Raw genomic sequence first — 23,497 nt, forward strand, 5'->3', positions numbered from 1 at the left:
CACATGGCTTTGAAGATATTTAGAAAGTAATCGTTCTTACGTAGCATCGAAACCGACATAATATTTTAAGAATTTTTGGGCCCACAGAATAAAAATTTCATGGACTATACAATGCATTTTCGTCTCTGGCAAAGTGATGAATGCGTCATAGAGATAACTCGGTGAAACACGCCAGGTGCAGACATGATAGTAATGTAATAGGTGATTTTCCGGAAACAGAAATAATACGTAAAACACTATTGTTCGGAGAAAGTTAAACACAAGGACCGATAACTGTACTCACAGTGAAAATTATTCCACCGATTAGGGGCATGACGCTACACAAATGATTGGATTTACAGATCTGTACATGCGCTGTGACTGTGGAAATTCGGTACAGAGTAGCGCCATCACGTACTGCAACTAGAGCCACTAGACGTCGTGGCATGGAACCAAAGAGCACGTGAATATGCGGCTGGACAATAGTCTGCCACGCGGTTTGTAGGCGCGTCCACAAAGCATCAACACCTGTGGCTGCCGGAGGACCAGAGCGAACAGTTTGGCGACCGATCACATTACAGAAATGTTCGATGGGTGACATGTCACGTGAACGGGCGGTACAGGGAAGCAGTGGTACAAGTCGTCCTTCGAAGAAGGCTGGCACACTACTAGCCACATGTGGCCGGTGTTGTCCAGGTGAAATATCGCATATTGAATGGCCTTTAGGAGGGACAGTCCCTCGGATTGTAAAATCTCCATGATGTAGCGGCAGCTGTTCAGATCGTCCTCAGGACAAAAGAAGCGAGATCGTGTGTTATTTAAGCAATGGCACCACTTGACGTTTGTCGGCTATGCCACTCAACAATACAGTGTGTCCGACTGCGCTCGCAACGGCGGCGGCGTCGAACGCGTATGCGACCATCGCTGTAGGGCCAGCAGGAGCGGGTCTGTAAACACTACATTTTGCCACTCGACACCCCAGTGTCGGCATTCACATGCCCATCGCAGTCTGCGTTGTTGGTCAATGGAAGCCAGCACAATGGCACGCATGCCACCTGTTCAGGCCGCAGAAGACGGCGTCGAACCATCGACGCAGACATGACCACACCCGTTTCAGTGTTCAAACATCGCGCCAATACTGTGGACGAAGCTGTTCTGTCTGTTACGGCCAAGCGGACAAGATGGTGGTCACATTTTCTCGTCCATACCCTGTCGGCGTTGCGTACAGCACTCTTCTCTTCGCTGGTTTCGCATACGCCTCACTGTTGTAGCCGTAATGTCACACAGCGATAGACCCGAATCCCGGAGATCAATCATTCTACCCCGTTCGAACGCATTCGCATGTCGATATTCCAAATGGTTCAAATGGCTCTGAGCACTATGGGACTTAACATGTGAGGTCATCAGTCCCCTAGAACTTAGAACTACTTAAACCTAACTAACCTAAGGACATCATACATATTCATGCCCTAGGCAGGATTCGAACCTGCGACCGTAGTGGTCGCGCGGTTCCAGACTGAAGCACCCTAGAACCGCTCCGCCACACCGGCCGGCGTCACTTATTATGGTTCCACTTTTCTACACGCCCTCTTATTGTGGCGTGCTGCAGACTATTGCTTGTGAGTATTTCACTTTTTACAAACAGTAATGTATGCCCTTTGATCCCCAGTATATGTGCCAACTTATGTGCTGACGTAGATCTGTTTACACTCTTTGTCTAAGAAACTGCTGATGGTGTGCTGTCTGAGTCGCAGTCATTTTTTTTTTTAGTAAATATTAGATTTCATAAGAATGACATACGTAGATGCTTGTTCAGTGCATCGGTACGGTATCAAAAATTTTATCGTTAATTCCAGGAAGAGCTTTTGGCAGAGCGACGAAAGACTATTTTATTGCATGAGTCGAGGCCAAATTTCGTAAGAGGATGCGATTAGCAAGATAAAAGTATGGAAATTAAAAATTATGTAATATGATAGAAAAGACAGTAAAACTGTATAAGTAAGCCAAAAAAGTAGGGATGTGAGAGTGTCCTGTCCTACTCATATAGGTATATGAGTGTGTCATGTTGGGTTGTTATAATTAAAGTGTAGGTACTCGCAGAGATCCACTGTGGACTTCAATTATTGCATGGCAGCGAAACTTGGTAGACAGGCTTTAACGTGGAATTGATTTACGCTGAAAAAAATTAGTATTAATTTTGGCCACCAGAAGCAAATCTGGCGCTATACACTGTTTGTATCACTGTATGACATCCACGCCGTCATTTGACAAGCCATAACGTGACTGAAAAGTATGGGAGTCGAAAAGAGAGTGAAAATGTTTTACGAGGGCGGTTTGAAAAGTTCTCGGAACGGAATAGAAAAACAAGAACTTACATCACTGAAACTTTTTTTATTTTTCAATGTAGTCTCCTTGTAGATTAATACACTTGGCCCAACGGTGTTCTAGTGCCTTGATCCCATCTCGAAAATGAGTTTCCTCCAGGCCTGCAAAATAGTTGTCAACTCCTGCCATTAATCCTTCGTCTGAAGTTTATCTTCATCTACCAAGAAGAGATGGAAGTCTGACGGAGTCATATCAGGTGAATAAGGCGGGCGTGGCAACAATGCATACCTTAGTTCGAGGCGACGGCACATGTGTGCGGGCGCGCGTCAAGTGTCGCGGCACCCATCTTGCTGATAATTTGCCCATTTCTAATTCAACAGTTAAAATGTGATATACCCTTTCATATGACATCTGGCAAGCGTGAGTAATTTCACTAACTTTCAATCGGTCCTCCATGACCATCTTCTGCACTTTTGCAATGATTTCTGGAGTAGTGACACATCTTGGCCGACCACTGCCCGGATCATCGTCTAAGCTCTCCCGACCAAATTTAAATTCATTTGTCCACTTGGCAACAGTTGAATATGAAGGAGCAGAGTCGCCCAGTGCATTCTGGAAATCGGCATGAATGTCCTTTGCTTTTTTTTACCTTTCTTTACGAAGTACTTAATCACTGCTCGAATCTCTATTTTTTCCATCTTCGTAAATCACTACGCGGGAACAACAACAGGGCCACGTCACCGCCACAGCTCTCTTCCAAGAGCACTGACGTGGCACATGTTTACAGGCAACAGTCCAATGAGTATCACATGAACAACTCGTTGCGGTAGCGCTGACCTCTCGTGATGGTTCCTAGACCTTTTCAAACCACCCTCGTATGTGAATGGTAGCAGTTATAATGCTGCACTGAGAAGTATCGCCGACAGGTCTGGGGACTGGTCCGATGTCATGTAGTGGTTTAAAAAAAGATGGTAATGAAATTCGAAAACACGGGTGAGGTACCCACAGAAGATCCAGACGGTGCAGCAACTAAAACCTCATGATCCACAGCAGCTTTCTGAATTTGTTCTTCGGTTTCTGGCTCCATATTCTGTAGAGTGACGTGACACATTTTACATTACAGGGTGCAGTGAATATACAGAACTTAGTGTAAGTTAGTTTAAGTTAGATTAAGTAGTGTGTAAGCCTAGGGACCGATGACCTCAGCAGTTTGGTCCCATAGAAGCTTACCACAAATTTTCCATAACGTGTTTGCATGTGTTGTACAGCAGCTCTTTAAACTTGAGCGAGACACCGCCAGCATGCGCCGTGTCATAAGAGCCCTCGTTTGAGCAGCGCCTGACAGCCATGCTTATTCTACTTCAGATTGTATGCAGAGAAACATTATCGATATCTAACCTGCTTCCATAAAAATATATGAGATATAAAATTAATACGAGAGCATTGCATTCTCCCCTCTAATCTCGATATTCGTACTGCATATATTCAAATAGCTCATACCGAGACGATCCATAATACACCATCTAAAACGCAGGATCACTATGAAACGCTATCAACAGGGATCTTATTCTATTCTATACCACAAGGCAGCGATATGCATAAACTTTTCCCACTTTGAATGCCATTATATTCTTCACCTGTTAAGATGATGTTATTCTGTATAATGCATAATCGAAATGCATAGGTTTATCCTCAGATCGAGGGTTTGACGAAGATAGAGAACGTAATGCTTTCGCACAACGAATGACACGCAGTATTCAATAGTCAAATATCACTTATTCTAGAAGACTATCTGAAAACAATTAAGATACGTAGCAACTGAAATACTGAGCAGTGCACTCACCTTCAGAAATCAAACCTAGTGCGTGCTAGCCCAGCTATTCAGACTGCTATGAGTACGTGTATAGATGTTTAGGAAATATATGGTATGCACTTGCAGAACACCTCAGACAATATGTTTTGGTAGGTATTAGGCGTATCTATGGTACATCGTCACTAACAACTGTATCCATCAGAGGTAGAACATATCGATATTGAAGTGTGTGTAAATACCCTATTGAAGTAATTTAATTATATTTCTGTAATAGAGCAGTTGTCAAGTTATCAAAGCCATAATCATCAATATACAGGGAGGGTCTAGAGTCTCTGTACAACTATCAATATTAATTTTACAAACTTGTGGTTTGCGACAACTGAAAGAATAAAACACCAAGTTTGTTTTCAGGTAGTGAGCACTGCAATCATCCCTGTCGTAAAATGGCATGTGTTATCACGAGGCAATGTGGAAGAGAAGCACTTTATAGAAGGTATATTGTTGCGAGTATTAAGTTTAAACAGACCGACAGTGTGTTCTATCATGGATCAGTTAACCAAGTGTCGGAGCTGTACAAAATGAGTCCTTACAAATCTACTTGACACGCAGGACCATGGCATGCAGAATTCTACGTACATGCTCCAGATAAGACATGTGTTGCAACCAGATGACGGAACTTGCCAAGCAGCTTTTGCAGCTGAGATACTGGCCTGAATCATCAATGAATTTCTTTTGCAGCTGTGGCTACATTCCACTTATCTGGGAAAGTTAACAGGCACAATGTGAGGAAAGGCCACCTGTTACCCAAAATAAATGTGTTTGTTTGTCGAAGAAATCAGATTGCTTACAAGGGAACCTCCCCATCGCACCCCCCCCCTCAGACTTAGTTATAAGTTGGCACAGTGGATAGGCCTTGAAAAATTGAACACAGACCAATCGAGAAAACAGGAAGAAGTTGTGTGGAACTATGAAAAAAATAAGCAAAATATACAAACTGAGTAGTCCATACGAAACATAGGCAACATCGAGGACAGTCTGAGCCCAGGAGCACCGTGGGCCCGTGGTTAGCGTGAGAAGCTGCGAAACGAGAGGTCCTTGGTTCAATTCTTCCCTCGAGTGAAAATTTACTTTCTTTATTTTCGCAAAGTTATGGTCTGTCCGTTCGTTCATTGACGTTTCTGTTCACTGTAATAAGTTTAGTGTTTGTTTTGCGACCGCACCGCAAAACCGTGCGGTTAGTAGACGAAAGGACGTGCCTCTTCAATGGAACCCGAAAACATTTGATCGCGAGGTCATAGGTCAACCGATTCCTCCACAGAAAAACACGTCTGATATATTCTATACGACACTGGTGACGGCATGTGCGTCAAATGACAGGAATATGTTGCCGCCCCACCTAACTTGTACACTTGGTGATTGGGTAAAAAGATTCTTCTACCTTGCCCGATTTAAGTTTGCTTGTGGATGTGATAATCACTCCCAAAAAAGTAACGGACAGATAATAATTGTCTGAAAATAAAGAATTAAATTATCCACTGGAGGGAAGACTTGAACCTAGGATCTCTCGTTCCGCAGCTGCTCACGCTACCAACGGGACCACAGCGCTCCTGATTTCTTACTGTCCTTGATGTTCCATATGTTGCGAATGGACTACTCAGTTTGCATATTTTGCTTATTTTTTCCATAGTTCCACACAAGTTATTCCTGTTTTCTCGATTGATCTGTGTTCAGTTTTTCAAGCTGTATCCACTGTGCCAACTTATAACTAAATCTGAGGGGGGTGCGATGGGGAGGTTCCCTTGTTAGCTGTAACTGAGTGTCATGTAGACTAATGTGATTTCTCACTGCTTGGTCTGCTGGATCACCAGACATGTAGCCTTTAGATTTCTTTTTGTGTGGTCACATTTAAAAAAAAGGATAATACTATGCTGTTGCCAATGTTACACAAGGAATGTTACTAAACGTATGACGCACGTGTCGAAGTTCGTCCAATTCCATAAACTGCTACGTGGTAGTCATCTGTACGAAGCCATTGCAAGAGTTAGCCAATTTTGTTTCACATCTACGCCGCTTTCACACCTATTTCTTCTAATATGTAGCAGTGTTGGTCGCACTTTGTCATGTCTCCCCTGAATACCACAGTCACCAGATCTCAATATTTTCGAGCTTGTGTTGTTTGCTTTGGAAAGAAAGTGTGTGATTGCCATCCACCTCCATAATCGTTTCCTGAAGAAACAATGGTTGAGAGTCCCTTGAAAACCATGGCAGACCTGTATTTATCCGTGTTTTTGAATGGCGACATTTTTCCCACCATACGAGTATTAGGTATGGTAATGTATTGCTTGTCCACCATGTAATACGAGGGTTATTCAATAAGTAATGCCCCACATTTTTTTCTCTTAACATATTAATTGTTAAGAGTCAAAATTGGGTGACAATATACATCAACATGTCTTGTCCATGTCCTATTTTTCTATACCAACGCCAACATTGTGGGAGAGTATGTATTCCCTGCAGGTAAAAGCTCTTGTCTTGTAGGCGTAGCCATGTTTTCACTGCATAACTGACACTCTCGTCACCTTCAAAGTGTGTTCCCCGTAGAGCTCCAACAATTCAGATGAAATGGGCTTGTCCGCAGCTCGTGGTCGTGCGGTAGCGTTCTCGCTTCCCACGCCCGGGTTCGATTCCCGGCGGGGTCACGGATTTTCTCTGCCTCGTGATGACTGGGCGTTGTGTGCTGTCCTTAGGTTAGTTAGGTTTAAGTAGTTCTAAGTTCTAGGGGACTGATGACCATGGATGTTAAGTCCCATAGTGCGCACCATTTTTTGAAATGGCCTTTCTTTGAATCTTGTGTCCGCTGTGGGCCTTCGTGGAATCCATTGTGAGTCAATTGTCGAGTTGTGATGCGCCGGTCGGCACGAATAATGGCATCCGCACGATTCAGAAAGTCTGGAGCAGTGGCTGTGACAGGACGTCCAGAGCGTGTCTGGCCATGGATCTCTTTTTGCGTTTCCTGAGGCTGTAACTTTCTTTACCCACCGCCGAACTGTACTACCTATCAACTTCAGCATCGTCATACACTGCACACAAATGTTAATGGATGTTCACCACGGTTTCTTTTTCTGCACGTACGAATTCAATAACTGCACGCTGCTTGTAACGTGATTCGTATGTAGACGCCATTTTGACGCTGTACTACGGCTCTGCCATCTGCCAGAACCGTTCGAAACTTCACCGGTGCACAGAACAAACATCAAATGTGAAGCACGGTCAAGGAGGTTTTTCTACGTATATTAATGGCCTTTTTAAAAAAAATGTTGGGCATTACTTATTGAACGACCCTCGTATATCTTGCGGAATGAGCATGATGGTTAAGTTAGAGAGAGAATCTAGGCTTATAGCACTCGTTCCTCTAGTGCAATATTCGCGAATGAAATATCAAAAAGGGGAAAACTGTAGTGGTGTAGGAAGTACGATCCACCTTCTTAAAATAAGAGTGCGAAAAACACACACACTAAACCAGAAGAAAGTTTATTTCTGATATAAAAGCAATGTTAAGAATATGGAAAAGTCATTGTCTCCACGACAGTAAATCTGGGAATCCTAACGACCTTGTGTGGCAGTATTGCAATGTGCAGACAGATGCCTGCAATGTGTGTAAAGTTGACCATTAAATCGAAATCCCTTGGACGGGTCTGCTCACGCACACGTGACGACGTTTGTATACTCTCCCTGTCGCAATCTTTGGTTATGTACACACCTTCGAATAAAGAGAGTTTGGTTTAACACTTACCCATTCCGATGCTGAAAGATGAAATACGTCTGTTGCTGTTCTATCTCACCGTTGCGGTAGATTAGCATAGTCGCCAGCAGATGTGGTAAATGACACAATGAATTAAAGAATTTCGATCGTTTAGTCAGCGCGAAAATATTGCAGGACGGTCAGCAACGAGCTGCCCATGTAGATGCTATAAGAGAAGTATTGTACTTTCGAGAGTGTACGACCTAGGTAGTACATTACTTTATTCCACTTGGCTTGCACAACACCTGCAACGAGAACTTGGAGTAGATATAGAGGTGTGTGGCAACTATTTTTTCCACGTGACTAGAGAGAGACAGATACATGGCGAGGGCCATAATTTTAATACCTAGGAGAATGGCAAGGGGGAGGGCAGTTGATGTTCTCTTGGCTGCGACACAGCATGGAACTCTGACTCGAGATAAACCTCTGTAAATCATTACGGCCTACAGGTGTGGAACCCAACGACGTCGTTCAGAACAACCCCACTCACGTTTCGTAGATCGAATTGGGAAGCTGGAATGTTAATGCTAAGAGTATAGCGCAGTCAATTGGATTACACTCACAAAGGTGACGCCATGATCACGTAACTGGAAGTGTCATCATCGTGGATATTTAGGGTGTATAATAATGAAGTGGATGTCTGTGAACGCGTACCTACCTCTGACCTGTATGATTGGAAGTGCACACACATCCATCTCAATCGACGCCATTGTGTAGGTCAGTGTGTTTGTGCGCTAGAGATCTGTATCAGCAACACTATAAGAGCATTTTTGTAGGGATTACCGTTAGTTTATTATACGTATTATGGAAAAAAACACATCTATTGTTAGCGAAGCTTCATAACCTATATAAAGGAACTAGAAACGGATTGCAACTAGTAGAGAAAATGGATTTATTATTGCTTCATCTCATATACTAATACACAACGCCCGTCAGCAATACACTTAGACCAGTCCACACACAGTCATATTCGGACAATCCATTCCATGACTTTAAATGCGAACATTTTTAGGTTAGGCTTTACCGTGACTGTTACTGACATTAAATGAAGTAACAAGTTTACTGTTACCAGTCACCGTTTTATTTTTTCCACGACGCGTTTCGAAGGTTCAAACCTCCATCATCGGGTGGATTTACATTAGTTAGTATTACATATGTGTGTATGTTGTGTTACGGCTTTGGAGGAACTCGTGGCACTGCCTCCAGTGGTCACAGGTTCATTTTCTGTCGTAACACTTCACATGTATACTGCCACATTTGTAAACAGATATGGCCATATCTTTTAATGACAGCTTACAAACCTAGTTCTTTTTTAACAAAGAAAAATATATATGTATTGTAACTCTTAAAAAAACATTAATAATTAATTAAATCGTTTTCATATGCGCAAATGTTTTTTAACACATGCTCATTTTTCCTCCATCAAAACCACCTAACACACGCAAATATTTACCAAATAATTGTTTTCTATACACACTAAATTCACTACATATATAACCCCAGCTGTGGGCTACTATGAAATTACACTACTCAAAGCCAACTCAAGAGCTATGTTGTATAATACTTCGCACAATGTCATTTTAACACATTCGTCACGTTTTCACATAATGGATGTACCTGGTTGGCAGCGAAACATATCAGATCACATGACACACAGGTGCTTGCAAAACTTTGTTTCTTTTTAATAATACAGTGTACGCCATCACATTATCGTAATTTAAATGCTATGTCATTAAAAACACTTACACTATACCATCTTCAGGCCCCCTGACCAATGTGTAGGAAGAATCCCACCTCTTGTACAATCGAAATAGGTGCCAGCATACAGTCACCGATATCTGTAAACTTTTTATTAACAAAGTGATCCCTTGGGTCGTCATTTGCAGTCTGTAAGATCTTGTAAATCGAAATATGGGCTAGCATACAGTTACTGGTATCTGTAGACTTCTTTTTAAGAAAGCAGTCCCTTCGATCATCACTTGCAGTTGTTAAAAAGAAGTCTACGGATACCAGTCACTGTATGCTGGCCCCTGTTTCGATGGTACGAGACGTGGGATTCTTCCTAAGCGTCGGTCAGGGGATCTGAAGGTAGCGTAGTGTAGCGCTGAAACTGGTAGCAAAAATAAAGTAAAATTGGAAATTTAGATGGCTGAAGGTGTTTTGATTTGATATATTAAATTGTCACGTAGAAGAAGGTGTAATTAGATGAGCGACGAGCAGTTACTTCACTTAAAGAAGGTTTATACAGCACTTGCACATACAAGAGCGTGGAGCGAACTGCCTCCGGCCAGAACTCATACGGTATATATACAGCTACAGAAAATTCCAATACAATGATTCTTGACATTTGTGGATACTTCTAGAATGTACTCGAACCGAATATAGAAATTAAAATGTTACAGTTCAGGTGAGTTTTCAACTAACGACCCTCCTTGCAACATTCTATTATCATAATCACTACATCACAGTGACTGTGCTACTGAGCTTCTTCTGCGAAATTGCTCCGTCCTTAAGAGAACGGCGTCTCGGTGTTACGTCCTCCTAGTTCGGGAACGAGTCATCGGTCCTGCATACTCCGACTCCCGATGACTGATGCTCGCCCTGGAGGGGATCTTCTTAGAACTTCCATTGCTTCCACGCTCTTCGTCACCTTTCCGCTTCCTGCCTGTCGCTGGAGCTTCGAATTTACACTGGCTTGCCGGATCCTTATAGAGCTTCATTCGAAGGACGTGGACCGTATCTCTGATCTTTCGCCGTCTTGCGTCAGGGTCGAAATCTTCAACTTCGTAAGCAGCATCAGTTTTACAACCTTATAAGGTCCAAAGTAGCGCCTGAGGAGCTTCTCACAGAGACCAACCTTCTGAACAGGAGTGAAGATCCAGACGAGGTCACCTGGCTGGTAGACAACGGGGCGGTGGCTCGCGTCATACCTTCGGCGATCGTTTTCTTGAGCCTGCAGCGTGCGCAGTCGAGCTAACTGCCGAGCTTCCTCAGCTCTGGTTAACACCTGGTCGATGAAGTCGTTGTCCACGTCATCAGGATGTAACGGAAAAACAGTGTCCATCGTTGTAGTCGCCTCACCCCCATGCACCAGGAAAAATGGCGTAAATCCTGTGGTGTCTTGTTTGGCGGTGTTGAAGGCAAACGTCACGAAAGGCAGCACCTCATCTCAGTTGCTCTGCTGAACATTGACGAACATTGATAGCATGTCGGCCAAGGTCTTATTAAGGCGTTCAGTAAGCCCGTTAGTTTGTGGATTTTAGGCAGTCGTCATGTGATAAGTAATGTTGCTCCGACGGTTTATCACTGTCACAAGATTCGATTGAAAAACTTTCCCTCGATCCGTAATTAACGACCTTGGGGGATCCGCGTTTTAATACAATGTCTTCCACGATGAATTTGGCTACCTTGAATGCTTCGACTGTTTTCACGGCTTGTGTAATGGCATCAGTGCAAACTATAATCCATCTATTGCCGCTAGCAGACGTTGGAAATAGTGCGAGGAGGTCAATCCCAACACGCTGGAAAGGCGTTTCGGCTGGTGGAATTGGTATGAGTCGGCCAGGTGGTTTCTGAGTAACTGCCTTTTTCCTCTGGCACTCTCGACAGTGCGATACATAGTGACGGACACTCCTCAATAAACCTGTCCGGAAAAATATCTTGCGGATCCTATCGTATGTCCGGCCTCAGGTGTAGAATATCTAATCACATAGAAATCACTGGTAGCCACCTCTTTCCAAACGGATCAAAGTTTTTCTTGCAAAGTAACCCATCAACTACCTTAAATTGTCCTTTCACATCCTCTGACCGATTTAAGGCAAGCATAATTTGAGATATCTTGGTTGGCGTCCTTCTTCTGCTCAGCAGAGAGATCCTGAAGTGCAACGAGACAGTCACTATCTTCATCAAAGTCTTGATGGTCTTGCACAGGGTTTCTTGAGAGACAGTCGGCATCTTGGTGCTTTCTTCCACTTTTGTACACTGTGGTAAAGTTGGAATTGCTCGGAACGAAATCCTAGAACTCTTGCAAGCGACTAGCTCTTTGCTGCAGTCGTCTGATCAAGACCTTTTTACACGGGATACGCCCTGAATTCAGCGCTTTAGCGACTACAGTCGTCGCATTGGAGCCGAACCTTTAGTCCGTGGTCAGACGCCCATAAAACAAAAACCATTAAGTACACAAATACGAGTACATTTCATCAGTGCCGGATTCAGCTAGCACGGGGCCCGTAGCATGTTCTAAGAAAAGGTCCTTAGTTTGCTTTACGCCTCATATTTTAGGATATGAAATGAAACAGCACTTTACAAAACGAGCTTTTCTCTATTTAAGTTGGGTAAATTTAGAGAGAACACTAGCCAAACCAATGCATCTAAGGAAATCACTTTTTGTGTTCATTAAGGTAAGATAGTTTAGACGTTCTTGTTCCATGGCGTTCCTCAACCCATTTGTAATGCGCTTCAGTGTTGAGAAAGAACGTTCTCTACTGCAAGTGTTGATCATCAAAGACAGGTAAACGCATAAGACTATTTCTACGTTTGGGAAACACGATTCTAATGAATTTTCCACGAAAAGTTCACAAAACCGCCTTTGCAGGGACGTGTGCCTTTTGCTGTCAAAAGCAGCACCCAAATTTGTTTTGAGCTGCTCATAAAACTGCACCAGCTCAGCACCTAGGCTTTCTTCCAAGCCGTCAGGGTAAGCACTGACGATAATTGGAGTTCTTTCCAAAATCTCTTCTACTGTTAAATACTTAAATTGCCGAAATATTTCAAATACACTAGCCCCTTGTTGTTATGCTTCCTTGCGCTGAGCTAATGCAGGCAACACATTATCAGTTAAGACAATAAACATCTGAATTTCGAAATATTGTCCAGGTGTTTGATTTTCTCCATCTTCATCGAGTGTGGTAAACCAGCTGGAATGCTCGTACTTTGTATTTCGCCTGTGTCGACTTGAAATCTGTTGCTAATATTCTTCACAGACGTTCTGCACTTTGGCGTTTGCTTCAATATCTGAAAATGTGGACCGCATTGCTTCGACGCACCCGTGTAAGGATTTATAAAGGACATAACCTGTGTTACAGGTCTTGATCAGACGGTCACAGCGAAGCACATGTCCCTTGCTAGCTTTCTAGAATTTCGTTCCAAGCGGCAGTCATTATTTTCGTTTCCAAATTATCCATCCTCGAAACTAGCCAGTAAGCCTGATAATGAAATTCTGCATTTTGATCCATGTTATTAGATATGTCATTCAAGACTTGCCTGATATTGTAAAAACCCCATAAAATTACTTTCGTAGCATCTCCTCGGACCGATCACCTAGTATCCGACAACCTCTCCAAAGACGGAATTTTTTAACTAATTTCTTTCAGTGTTTTCAAAAGCAGACCTCATCGATAGGTAGATCCGGTGGTGGAGGAGGGGGGGGGGGGGTGATGTTTCTGTACAGCAGGGGTGCACAATCTTTTAGCTTGGCTGGGCCACATTGGAAGAAGAAAAGTATTTTTGGGCTGTACATAGTATACTTAATCTTTGCGCTACTAACAGTAATCGCTGAGAAAAAGAGAGAGAGAGAATAGTATCGTATCGCAAGAGTTTCAGATCAAAAATATTCTGTTTATCACGACTTTACATAAAAGGATTTTTAATTTTTTTTTATACCGATCGTGCGGTAGATGCTCACCTCTTGGACCGCTTTGATACTTTGAGCCGTATGCGGGCCGCGTTTTGGACATCCCTCCTGTACAGCGTTCTATAGCACACTTGACAACCAAATATGATGAATTTGCATATTTATTTTTCTTCTTTGTTCGTGCCTCTACGTCACTGTACGTCCCACTCGTGTTGCTGGCATTGTCATAGCTTTGCCCACGACAGTATTCGGTATCACGTCATTCTCATTTATAAAAAATCTAATTAGCTTTGTGCGAGATGCTCAGCAGGATGGCCTTCCATGTCCAGGAATTTTACAAATCTTTCCACTGGCCCGGATGACAGGACGCAGTGCACTGTCAGAGTCAGTTGGTCTACATGCTATATTTCTGTAGTGGAATCCAATGAAATGAAATAATATTTGCATTTCTTAATTTCGTAAATATTCTGATCCTGTATGACTGATGCAAGTAGATGGATAAATTCCCCGCATATTGTTTTTGACAAATACGTTTGTCCCTTTCCGTTGTTTGCGTGTATATGTGTATGTTGAGCAAGAAAAATGTCAAATTTGGCTGTTAAGCCTAATAACCTAAATAATTTCCGTTGTGTGGTTCCCAATAATTTCATCACTACCCCGAAAAGCAAGACCTCATTTTGCTAAAAAAGTTATAACGGCAATAATTCGTTCTAAGAGTGTCTGCCATACTTCTGGTTGGTCTCAGTTTGACTCTCAAGTTGAGTATCGGCAGGCGCATACTTGTTTTTGTGAACTAAGAACCAAAATTATCGATCGACTACATTAAGTGCTTTCTTCTTCTTCTGTTGTTAAACAGTAGTATTGTATCCCATTAGTCCGCAGCGAACGGCAAAGGAACAACACATAAAGAACACAGACACCGGGAAACGACAATACGTTATGCAACAACAGCCCATCGACAAGAAAGCAACTTTCAGTCTCGACCAGGGGTGTCCAACACGCGGCCCATCAGGGGTGTCCAACACGCGGCCCACGGGCCGCATCCGGTGCAAAGCAAGTAAAAAATTAATTTATAGATATACAAGGATATTCTGTGCTATTTCTGTACAATTGTGATAAAGAATCTTTTTCATCTTAGTTCTGATCACTACAAGTTGGTAGAAGTTAGCAATATTCATGTGGACTGGAAGTATTGCCAATATTTGCTATCTAAAAGTATCGTATTACTTTTATAACAGGCTTGACCTGATATTGCATCCATTGCTGCAAATAAGAGCCACATTTTAACATTAAGATCTCTACAATGGGCTTTTACGAAATCTTTTTACTGTAGTGTGGTATTTCTAAAATAGCTGATAATTGTACAAAATTCGTCATTGGACAGCCCACGGACTAGCTTCCTACAAGGCCGAATCATCATCAGTTCCAGAAATTCCTCAGAAGCTTGGATGCTGAATATTAATGATACCGTATGTTTTACAGAAGCAAGGTGGCTCACTTGAGGCAAGATGAAAAATAAAAATAATTTTTTTTTGCGTAATTCATGAAACTAAATTGTTCATGATATCAAAAGCAAAACCTGTGCTGGAACTTGACGATACCAACTGGGTGGGCAGATACAGAAATCTACTTATCAGTAAAATGTTTCAAATGGCTCTGAGCACTATGCGACTCAACTTCTGAGGTCATCAGTCGCCTAGAACTTAGAACTAATTAAACCTAACTAACCTAAGGACATCACACACATCCATGCCCGAGGCAGGATTCGAACCTGCGACCGTAGCGGTCACGCGGTTCCAGACTGAAGCGCCTTTAACCGCACGGCCACACCGGCCGGCAAAATGTTTCAAACAATAAATACGTTCGGAATGAAACTGTAATTGTGGCAAGCACAAGTAAATGCAAACATTCTTTTTCTTCATTTCAGCATATTGGCCAAACATAATCCTAAGAAAGGAATGAAATATGCACCCATACTTTTCAATCGGATGCAAGAATTTGAAAATCGATTTCAGAACTTTTGAAAAATAAACAAAACTTTTGTATTTATGCTAGACCTTTTACAAACACTACAGGTACGTTGCCAAAGATTTTCAGATGGAATGCATAGAGCTGCAGTCTGGCATCCAGCCAAAAGAACAATCTGATCATGTATCTTTGTCGGACTTTTACATATCATATCCGCGCAGAGACAAATATCCATTGTTGCATAGTCATGCGCTACACAGGGTGGTCAGAAACAGTCTGAAAAGCTTGTAAGGGTGTTGCGGAGTAGGTTGTGCTGAGATACAACAGTTATAAAAAATCGATACGTTGTGCTGTTTTCGAGTTAATTAGCATTATGTTCGCCTATCAGGCAACTGCACACACAAATTCAAGCAGCACGCCAGAGATGGTTTCCTAAAACCAAAGAAGAGAACATTACAACAATTGGACATGGGACGGTAGTAACAATGAAACCTGAGCTAAGGGCTGAGCAGTGTCGTGAGCTATCATCTACGCTATGAGAACACCTGCACTAATTCTATCAGACAGGGCGCTTGAATTTGCACACGCAACTCCCTGATTAGCAAACACGGAAACGCGCAGCATATCGAATATATTTCTTAACAGTTATTTCTCAGTGCACCCTAACCTGCAACCTCCTTACGAGCTTTCCACACCGTTCCTGACCACCCTGTATACATCATCTTTGTTTGGAAGCACTTACGTTTAAGAACAGTTATTTTCAAGAGTAAAACTAGAACCAAAATCTCAGATGAAGACTTTGAGAACACCCTGAGAACAGCAACCATTTCCATCGAACTTCTTTATTGTTATTTTTAGTGTCAAGTAAGTACCTTATGTGCGGCCCAAAAATACTCGCCTTCTTCCAGTGTGACCCAGGTAAACTAAAAGGTTGGGCACCCCTGCTCTAGACGACTCGTATCAAAAGTATTCTACGAAAAGTAGCTTCATACACTGTAGAACGTGTAATAGCAGACTCACAAAAATAAACCATTGGTTACTTTCTTTCTAATTACAATCAGTATAACGATATTATACGAGGGTTGTCCAGAAAGGCAGTTCCGATCGGTCGTGAAATGGAAACCACAGTGAAAACCAGAAACGTTTTATTTCCAACAGTTAGGTACACCTTCCACCTACTTCTCTACGTAGTCACCGCTCCAACTTCGAGTGTTGTCGTAGTGTTGTATCAACTTCCCAATATCCTCGTCATAGAAAGCAGCCGGCTGTGCTTTCGGCCAGTTATCTGCACTGGTCTGCAGCTCGTTGTCTGTGGAAAAATTTTGTCTTCACAGACAGTGGTTCTTATGAGCAGAGGTGAGACTCAGGGGGAGCCAATTACGGTCTGTTTTGTGGGTGATCAAACAGTTCTAATCGGAAACGCTGCAGAAGCGTCTTCATTGCCCCTGCAGTGTGTGGCCGAGAATTGGAACGAAGAAGGAACTGCTCGACAGTTGTGTTATGTGGGCTGCATGACACAGGCAAAATCTCTAACTAGGCCCTCATACTTGGTGGGAGACGCTATTCCCTATGCATCTTTACGTGCTCACTGTTCACTCAAAACTGAAAAGAGCGACGCAGCACGATCGACGGGCATACTAGAGACACTGCCCAACACATCTGTGCAAAGCTTTACTGGATTTCCCCAGTGGTTTCGATTTCGCAACCGATTGGAACTTACCTTCTGGACAACCATCGTACTTGATCGGGTTATTACAACTAGCTCAAACAACTTTAGGAAATTCCCCCGTAAGTTTTGCGGTGTTGTCAACTTTCGACACATAATGTGGCCAGCACTCAGTTTCAGAAATGAGCTAAAGTCGTTACTACTCATTTTAGGTTTGGACACCACCGTCTCTCCATTTGATACTACATACAATACCATTCATATCTGTCCTACGCCAAGGCTCGAGATCCCCTAATGAGGGGGGTCCATAGCATTTGCTTTGATTAGTAGGACTAGTTTATATTTTACGCGGATATTCAGGCTTATGTACTTCTTTTTAATTGTCTACTCGTTTTTGTTTTATAGTGCAGTTGTATAATCATTCCCCAAACTACAAGCCTACAAACGCCATCAGTCAGAAAATCAAAATAAAATATTTTACAAAAGAACTAGCAAAACAAAGTTGGAATGAAGTGCACAAGGAAACCAATGTGAATATGAAATTTTCTAAATTCTCCACATTATTTAAATTGAACTTTTAAAAGGCATTTCCAAAAGTATGCATGTCTGTATCAACACCTTACAAAAACAGATGGATAGCAGCAGGTATTAAGAAGACCTCCCAAACACTTTTTTAAATACCTCAATTTCATGAAAAAGAGTCGTAGCACAAATTTTAATTCATTTCATCTGCTTCGATCATTATCGTAGAGTCACAATGATTCAGAATTCTTAAATTTCTATCATAGATACAAAAAGATCTATAGGAAGGTGCTGATTGCTGCAAAAAAGTCATTTAATGACAAAATAATATATAATGCAGAGAATAAAAGCAAAGCAGTCTGGGGTATTATAAAAAAGGAAACAAGGAGAGGCAAACAAATGAAGAATAACATACTACTAAGGGATGGGGATAAGGTAATAAATAATCCACTTCTCTTAGTAAACTATGTAAATGAGTATTTTTCGAGTATTGCATAGAAGTTACAGTCAAAGTATTTACAAGTTTAGACCAATTTAAAATAACCTAATTCATTTACCCATACATTTACAGACTTCTAGTTAGAGACAATCATTAGATTTACTCCTGGTATACAATACTTCTTTTACAAATAACTTATTAAATAATGTTATGCCACACTGTTCACTCATATTTCACTATCAATCACTGCACACACTATACACACATTGTTTCATAACACTTCACTCACTACACAAACAAACACACATACTGGCGATATCTGGGCCATTAGTATCATAGACAATAAAAAGAGACTTAAATGTCTCAGGGAAACATTTAATTATAAGATCTAGAGGTAAAGAAATTGCAAAAATACACTTATTTAAAAAGGCAATTAAAAAGTATGTGTTGTGCAATACATTTTATACAGTGAAGGATTACTTAGATAAAACAGAGTATGAGTTTGGTAAAAAAAGTCATACAAATAAATAATAATAATGATTATAAAACATCCAACAGTCCACATAACACCTTCACACTATGTTTTTTCTTCTTTTTTCCTTTCCTAGAAAAACTTACCCCAAGCTACGCTTAGCACAGCAGTAACACCTCTTTCTCTTTCTGAGCACAGCATCTCACTCATTATAGAGGGATGCTGTCTCAGTTTTTCAGGATAGCAAATTGGAAGTTGCAGTACAGAAAACGGTCCAGAGATCACCAGTGTATGTGTTTGTGTGTGTAGTGAGTGAAGTGTTATGAAACAATGTGTGTATAGTATGTGCAGTGATTGATAGTGAGATATGACTGAACAGTGTGGCATAACATTATTTAATAAGTTATTTGTAAAAGAAGTATTGTATACCAGGAGTAAATCTAATGATTGTCTCTAACTAGAAGTCTGTAAATGTATGTGTATATGAATTAGCTTATTTTAAATTTGTCAAAACTTGTAAATACTTTGACATCCTTGTAAAAAGAGTTCTAGGGATGAATGAAGCTACTACTACTACAACTACAAGATATTATTTCACTTTTTGTGACATTAGTCAGTGTTGTGATGAATAAATTTTAATATTTTTGATTCTGATCATAAAAATATTGCCGTACGAATTAAATACAGATTCTCAAATGAAAGAATTTAGTTTTATATTTAATTAACGTGTACCTTGGGTCGCAAGCAATATTTGTTATGTACAGTAATGAGGGAGAAATAGCTGCTTCATGTGTGAATAGTTCAGGGGAAAACTGTTAAGCTTATGTTTCAATTCACCAAAGCAATTAAAATAAAATAGACTTTTTTTAAGTTCACCCTACTTATTTCACTTCTTGAATTTAGTGGGAAGCGAGCAGCAGGGAAATGGTGGGTAGTGTGTATGTCAGGGTGGATGAGGCCAGTGACTGTCTGTGAGAGGTAATGTGTGAGTGACATTTTGTTGAGATGGATGGGTTGGAGGGGAGTCAGCATGAAGGAGGTGGAGGGAGACCCACATTATGTACTTCCCCAGGTGTCCTCAGACTACTTACACCCTGTGAATACTATGACAGTTAACAGCAAATACTTTGCAGTTCTCATGTGCTGAATTTGCTATCTGGCCTCCTGAAATAATTGTTTTATCTGGTGGCCATTTTCTATGGGAAGCTTGGATTTTGTCCAATCTAAAGAAAAAAAAAGTGTGTTCCACATGTTCCCTGCAACACTTGTGCCAATTTTTTGGTGGTAGTATGCAGATTTACAAGTTTCTGCTGTGTAATGGATGTCAAGTAAATTACAGCGATTTGTCACAGAAATCAAGAATCCTCTGGTTTAGACTCTACACTCAGCTCCAGACCAGAGGGCTCTGATCATTCCTCAGAATGACACTGTAAATGCACAGCTTTGCAGAGTCCTCACAAGTATGGCTAGCTGCCTTCACCACTTCGAGCAGTCTCCAAAAAGACATCATCGGTCCCTATGTGAAAAATGTTCTGCAGCTGACTGCATCCTGTGCTCTCAAATGCGCTTAGTATGACCTCGGCCACTTGGCAGACAGTTCCTCCTGGGATATACACTTCATGCATATTTGTTTTGTTTCACTTCTGTAATACAGTTACCTCAAGAGAGGCCGCAATGCACTAACAGTGGAACTGTCTAGAACTGTAAGCTCTGTCTTTCCACTCTGTCGGTGCCCTGACCATGACAGAGGAGCAACTGCTGCATGAGCAGGAAAAATAAGGTCTCTGATTACTAGCAGGAAGCAAAACTTACAGCCAGTTTGTTAGAAGTGTGTGGGTTGTCTTTTGGCCATTGACCACATACGGTGTTCTTGTGGAACAGGTTCGTATCTGGACACATCACATGCATCATCATCAGATGGCCATCTGGTGCCAGACTGGGGTTGGGGGTTCTCTGCAGGCCACATTGCCAAAAAGAGTAGCTCTCAAGCTTCACAACATCTTTGCAACATGGGATTGCCCTGCCACTCCATCACTAGTGCAGTTAGCAGTGGTCGTATGGAACTGGTTAGCAGTGTCTAGTGCAGCTTCCAACCATTCATGAACACTGGTCAACCCCTTCATTGTGATATTGTAATGGTCATAATAATTAGCAATCTCTATATATGAATGTGTCTCTTTCGATGATAAAATAATTGTAGGAATTAAGTGTGAAGCTAGATTACGCTTACATAAAGACTAAACTAGTAGCAGTGAACAAATGTGAGCTGCTGCTGCTGCTGTTGTGGGAAATTTAGAATTCAGGATGTTGTTGCTTTTAGTGTGTTATGTTTAGCATGCGTCCATATCTACACCCATGCTCTGTAAGCTATTGTGAAGAGCATGGCAGAGGCTACTTCACATTGTAGGTGGATGTTGGTGATATTAGGTGCTTACCTTCTTATAAATGGATTGCAATAGATGTGCTTTGCTGTGTTCCATAGTTTTCCCTGTTTTTAGTGTGACAAACTGACACTTGGGCAAATAAATTTGCCCTGTAGCAAATAGCTGTATTGGATTGAGCTGCCAAGAGTCACAAACCTGAGTTACAGTACCAAATGTAGCTCAGGTACTATCCTTACCCTTGGATACTGACGCCTCTCTAGGAAGTACATGACAAATCACCACTGCTTGACTCTACTGTGCATGGCTTGCCAGAGGGGCCCTGTATGGGGGAGACAGGGCCCAACAAGGACTGTATACAATAACCCCATCCCCCCCAAAAAACAATTCTGAACTTTTCTCTTGCACTGAAACTGAAACCCACATGAAGTGGTGCACTTCATCACTTGGGAAGTCAGCTGTGTCACGTGTCAGGGGAAGCAAGTGCAAAAGGGATGGGGCTATTAAGTGTCCACACTTTGGAGCAGATCTATATACTACACACTATATCTCATGTAGAAATAATATTAGAAAAGATTTGCAGTTTGTGTTATCTTACAGAGAGAATGTGAAAACAATTACTATTGTATAACCATGTTTTCAATTAATTCACAGGATTGTGGGGTGAAGAACCCCATATAGGCAAGCTAAACAGCCTTTCACATTTTGATGCAGAATTCTTTAATCTTCCCCCTGCAATAGCTGATAAAATGGATCCACAAGCTCGCATAATGACTGAAGTTGTGTGTGAAGCTATAATTGATGCTGGTACGTAACTAACTGAACTATAAATAACGTAATAATCAATAAATTAATCTTGTTCAGATATAGTCCATCTTTCTATCCAAATATTTTAACTCTATGTGTCATATAGACAAGCAAATGTCCTTTTTACGGACTTCTTTAGTAACACTTATTTTTATATCTGCTGTCCTTGTATTACAGGTGTGAATCCTTTAACACTCCGAGGCTCTCGTACTGGTGTTTTTGTGGGACTGTGCTTTTGTGATTCTGAGTTTTACTGGTTTTCTGGTCTGCACTTGTTCAACAAAACAGGGGCATTACATTCTTTCAGAAGTCTTCTTGCAAATAGAATATCATACATCTTTGACTTCAAAGGTACGTATTTGTACATACTATAAATTAAGATTGAAAATAGCTTAACTTTTGCCATGGACTGTGGGTAGTGAACATTTTTTCACCTACTGCCCACTTCTGTATTCTGTTACTAGTACAATTTTCTATTGACACAGTGGTTCCACAGCAGTGGTGCTTTATGAAGGAGGAAAGTAACAAACTTTACGTCAAAATTTTGTGAAAACCTAATGAAAATGTATTTAAAATTTTTACTGCCTGCTGTCCACCAAGAAAGCTGGAATGCCCAGTAGTGGACATTGGGGACCATGTTTACTGCCACAGGCATAGATAGTTACACACACACACACTTCTGTACAGGCTGAATACACAATTCTGTATCTGCAGTTCTACAGTTTGACTACAATGGGGGGTTGTGTCGGGTCGAATGGGGGAGGGGAGAAAGGCAGCAGAAGTGGAAAGGAGGGTTGAAGAAGAGTGGCTGATGGCTCATGGGATGCAGCAGATGCAAAGGATAGGAATGTGATATGGGCTCCAGCTCTGGTGAGCTAGTGCAGTGCACAATGATGATGATTTGGAACAGTGGACTGGGAGTGGGTGACAGAATAGAGGAAGCAGAGACTGCAGAAAACAGGGTGTAGGCACAGGATGAGTAAAGCTATTGCCTTGGAGCAGGGTGGAGAGGTTATGGGGCTTGTGGAGATTGAAGCCTGGAGGATTAGGCAAACGAAAAATATGTCACAGGACAGTTCCCATCTTTGTAGCTAATACGGAGGGGACAGATCAAGATGGCAGGGGTTGTGATGCAGCCAGTGAAACTGAACAGTCGTCCACAGCAAAGTGACATGCCAAAGTTGTTACCTTTGCTCCTAAATCATGCACATTCTGCCACGACTTACACTACTGTAACTTCTCTGTAGCATAGACTTTAACCAGTAAGCAAGCAAGGAGCTTTTGTTACATATTTCAAATAACCTAGGTTGTCCAGAATGATCTTTTCACTCTGCAGATGACTGTATGCTGATTTGAGGAGAGAGGTACTGGTGGAACTAAAGCTGAGTTCCACATCAGCACAAACTCTGCTGCAGAATGAAAATCCAGTCTGGAAGCAATACCCTAGCTTATGTCTAAGCTATATCCTTTCTTTCAGGCTTACTAGACCTACAAGGCAGGTAGGAAAACTTCTATAAAGTTTGAGGTTAGGTTAGGTTAGTGTTGTTTAACGTCCCGTTGACAATGAGGTCATTAGAGACGGAGCGCTAGCTCGGGTTAGGGAAGGATGGGGAAGGAAATCGGCCATGCCCTTTGAAAGGAACCATCCCAGCATTTGCCTGAAACTATTTAGGGAAATCACGGAAAACTTA

At 41.7% G+C, this 23,497-nt stretch overlaps 1 protein-coding gene across 1 annotated transcript in view; it reads left to right on the forward strand.

The window, feature by feature from the left end:
• Positions 1-23,497, forward strand: part of LOC124788632 (fatty acid synthase-like) — a 507,799-nt gene that overhangs the window by 91,787 nt on the left and 392,515 nt on the right. Inside the window, exons 3-4 of the mRNA XM_047255903.1 lie at positions 21,654-21,806; positions 21,984-22,157. Coding sequence (XP_047111859.1) covers positions 21,654-21,806; positions 21,984-22,157 — 327 coding nt within the window. The remainder of the gene's footprint in view (positions 1-21,653; positions 21,807-21,983; positions 22,158-23,497) is intronic.

Source organism: Schistocerca piceifrons, chromosome 3 (genome assembly GCF_021461385.2).
Source record: "Schistocerca piceifrons isolate TAMUIC-IGC-003096 chromosome 3, iqSchPice1.1, whole genome shotgun sequence".
Taxonomy (NCBI): Eukaryota; Metazoa; Arthropoda; class Insecta; order Orthoptera; family Acrididae; genus Schistocerca; species Schistocerca piceifrons.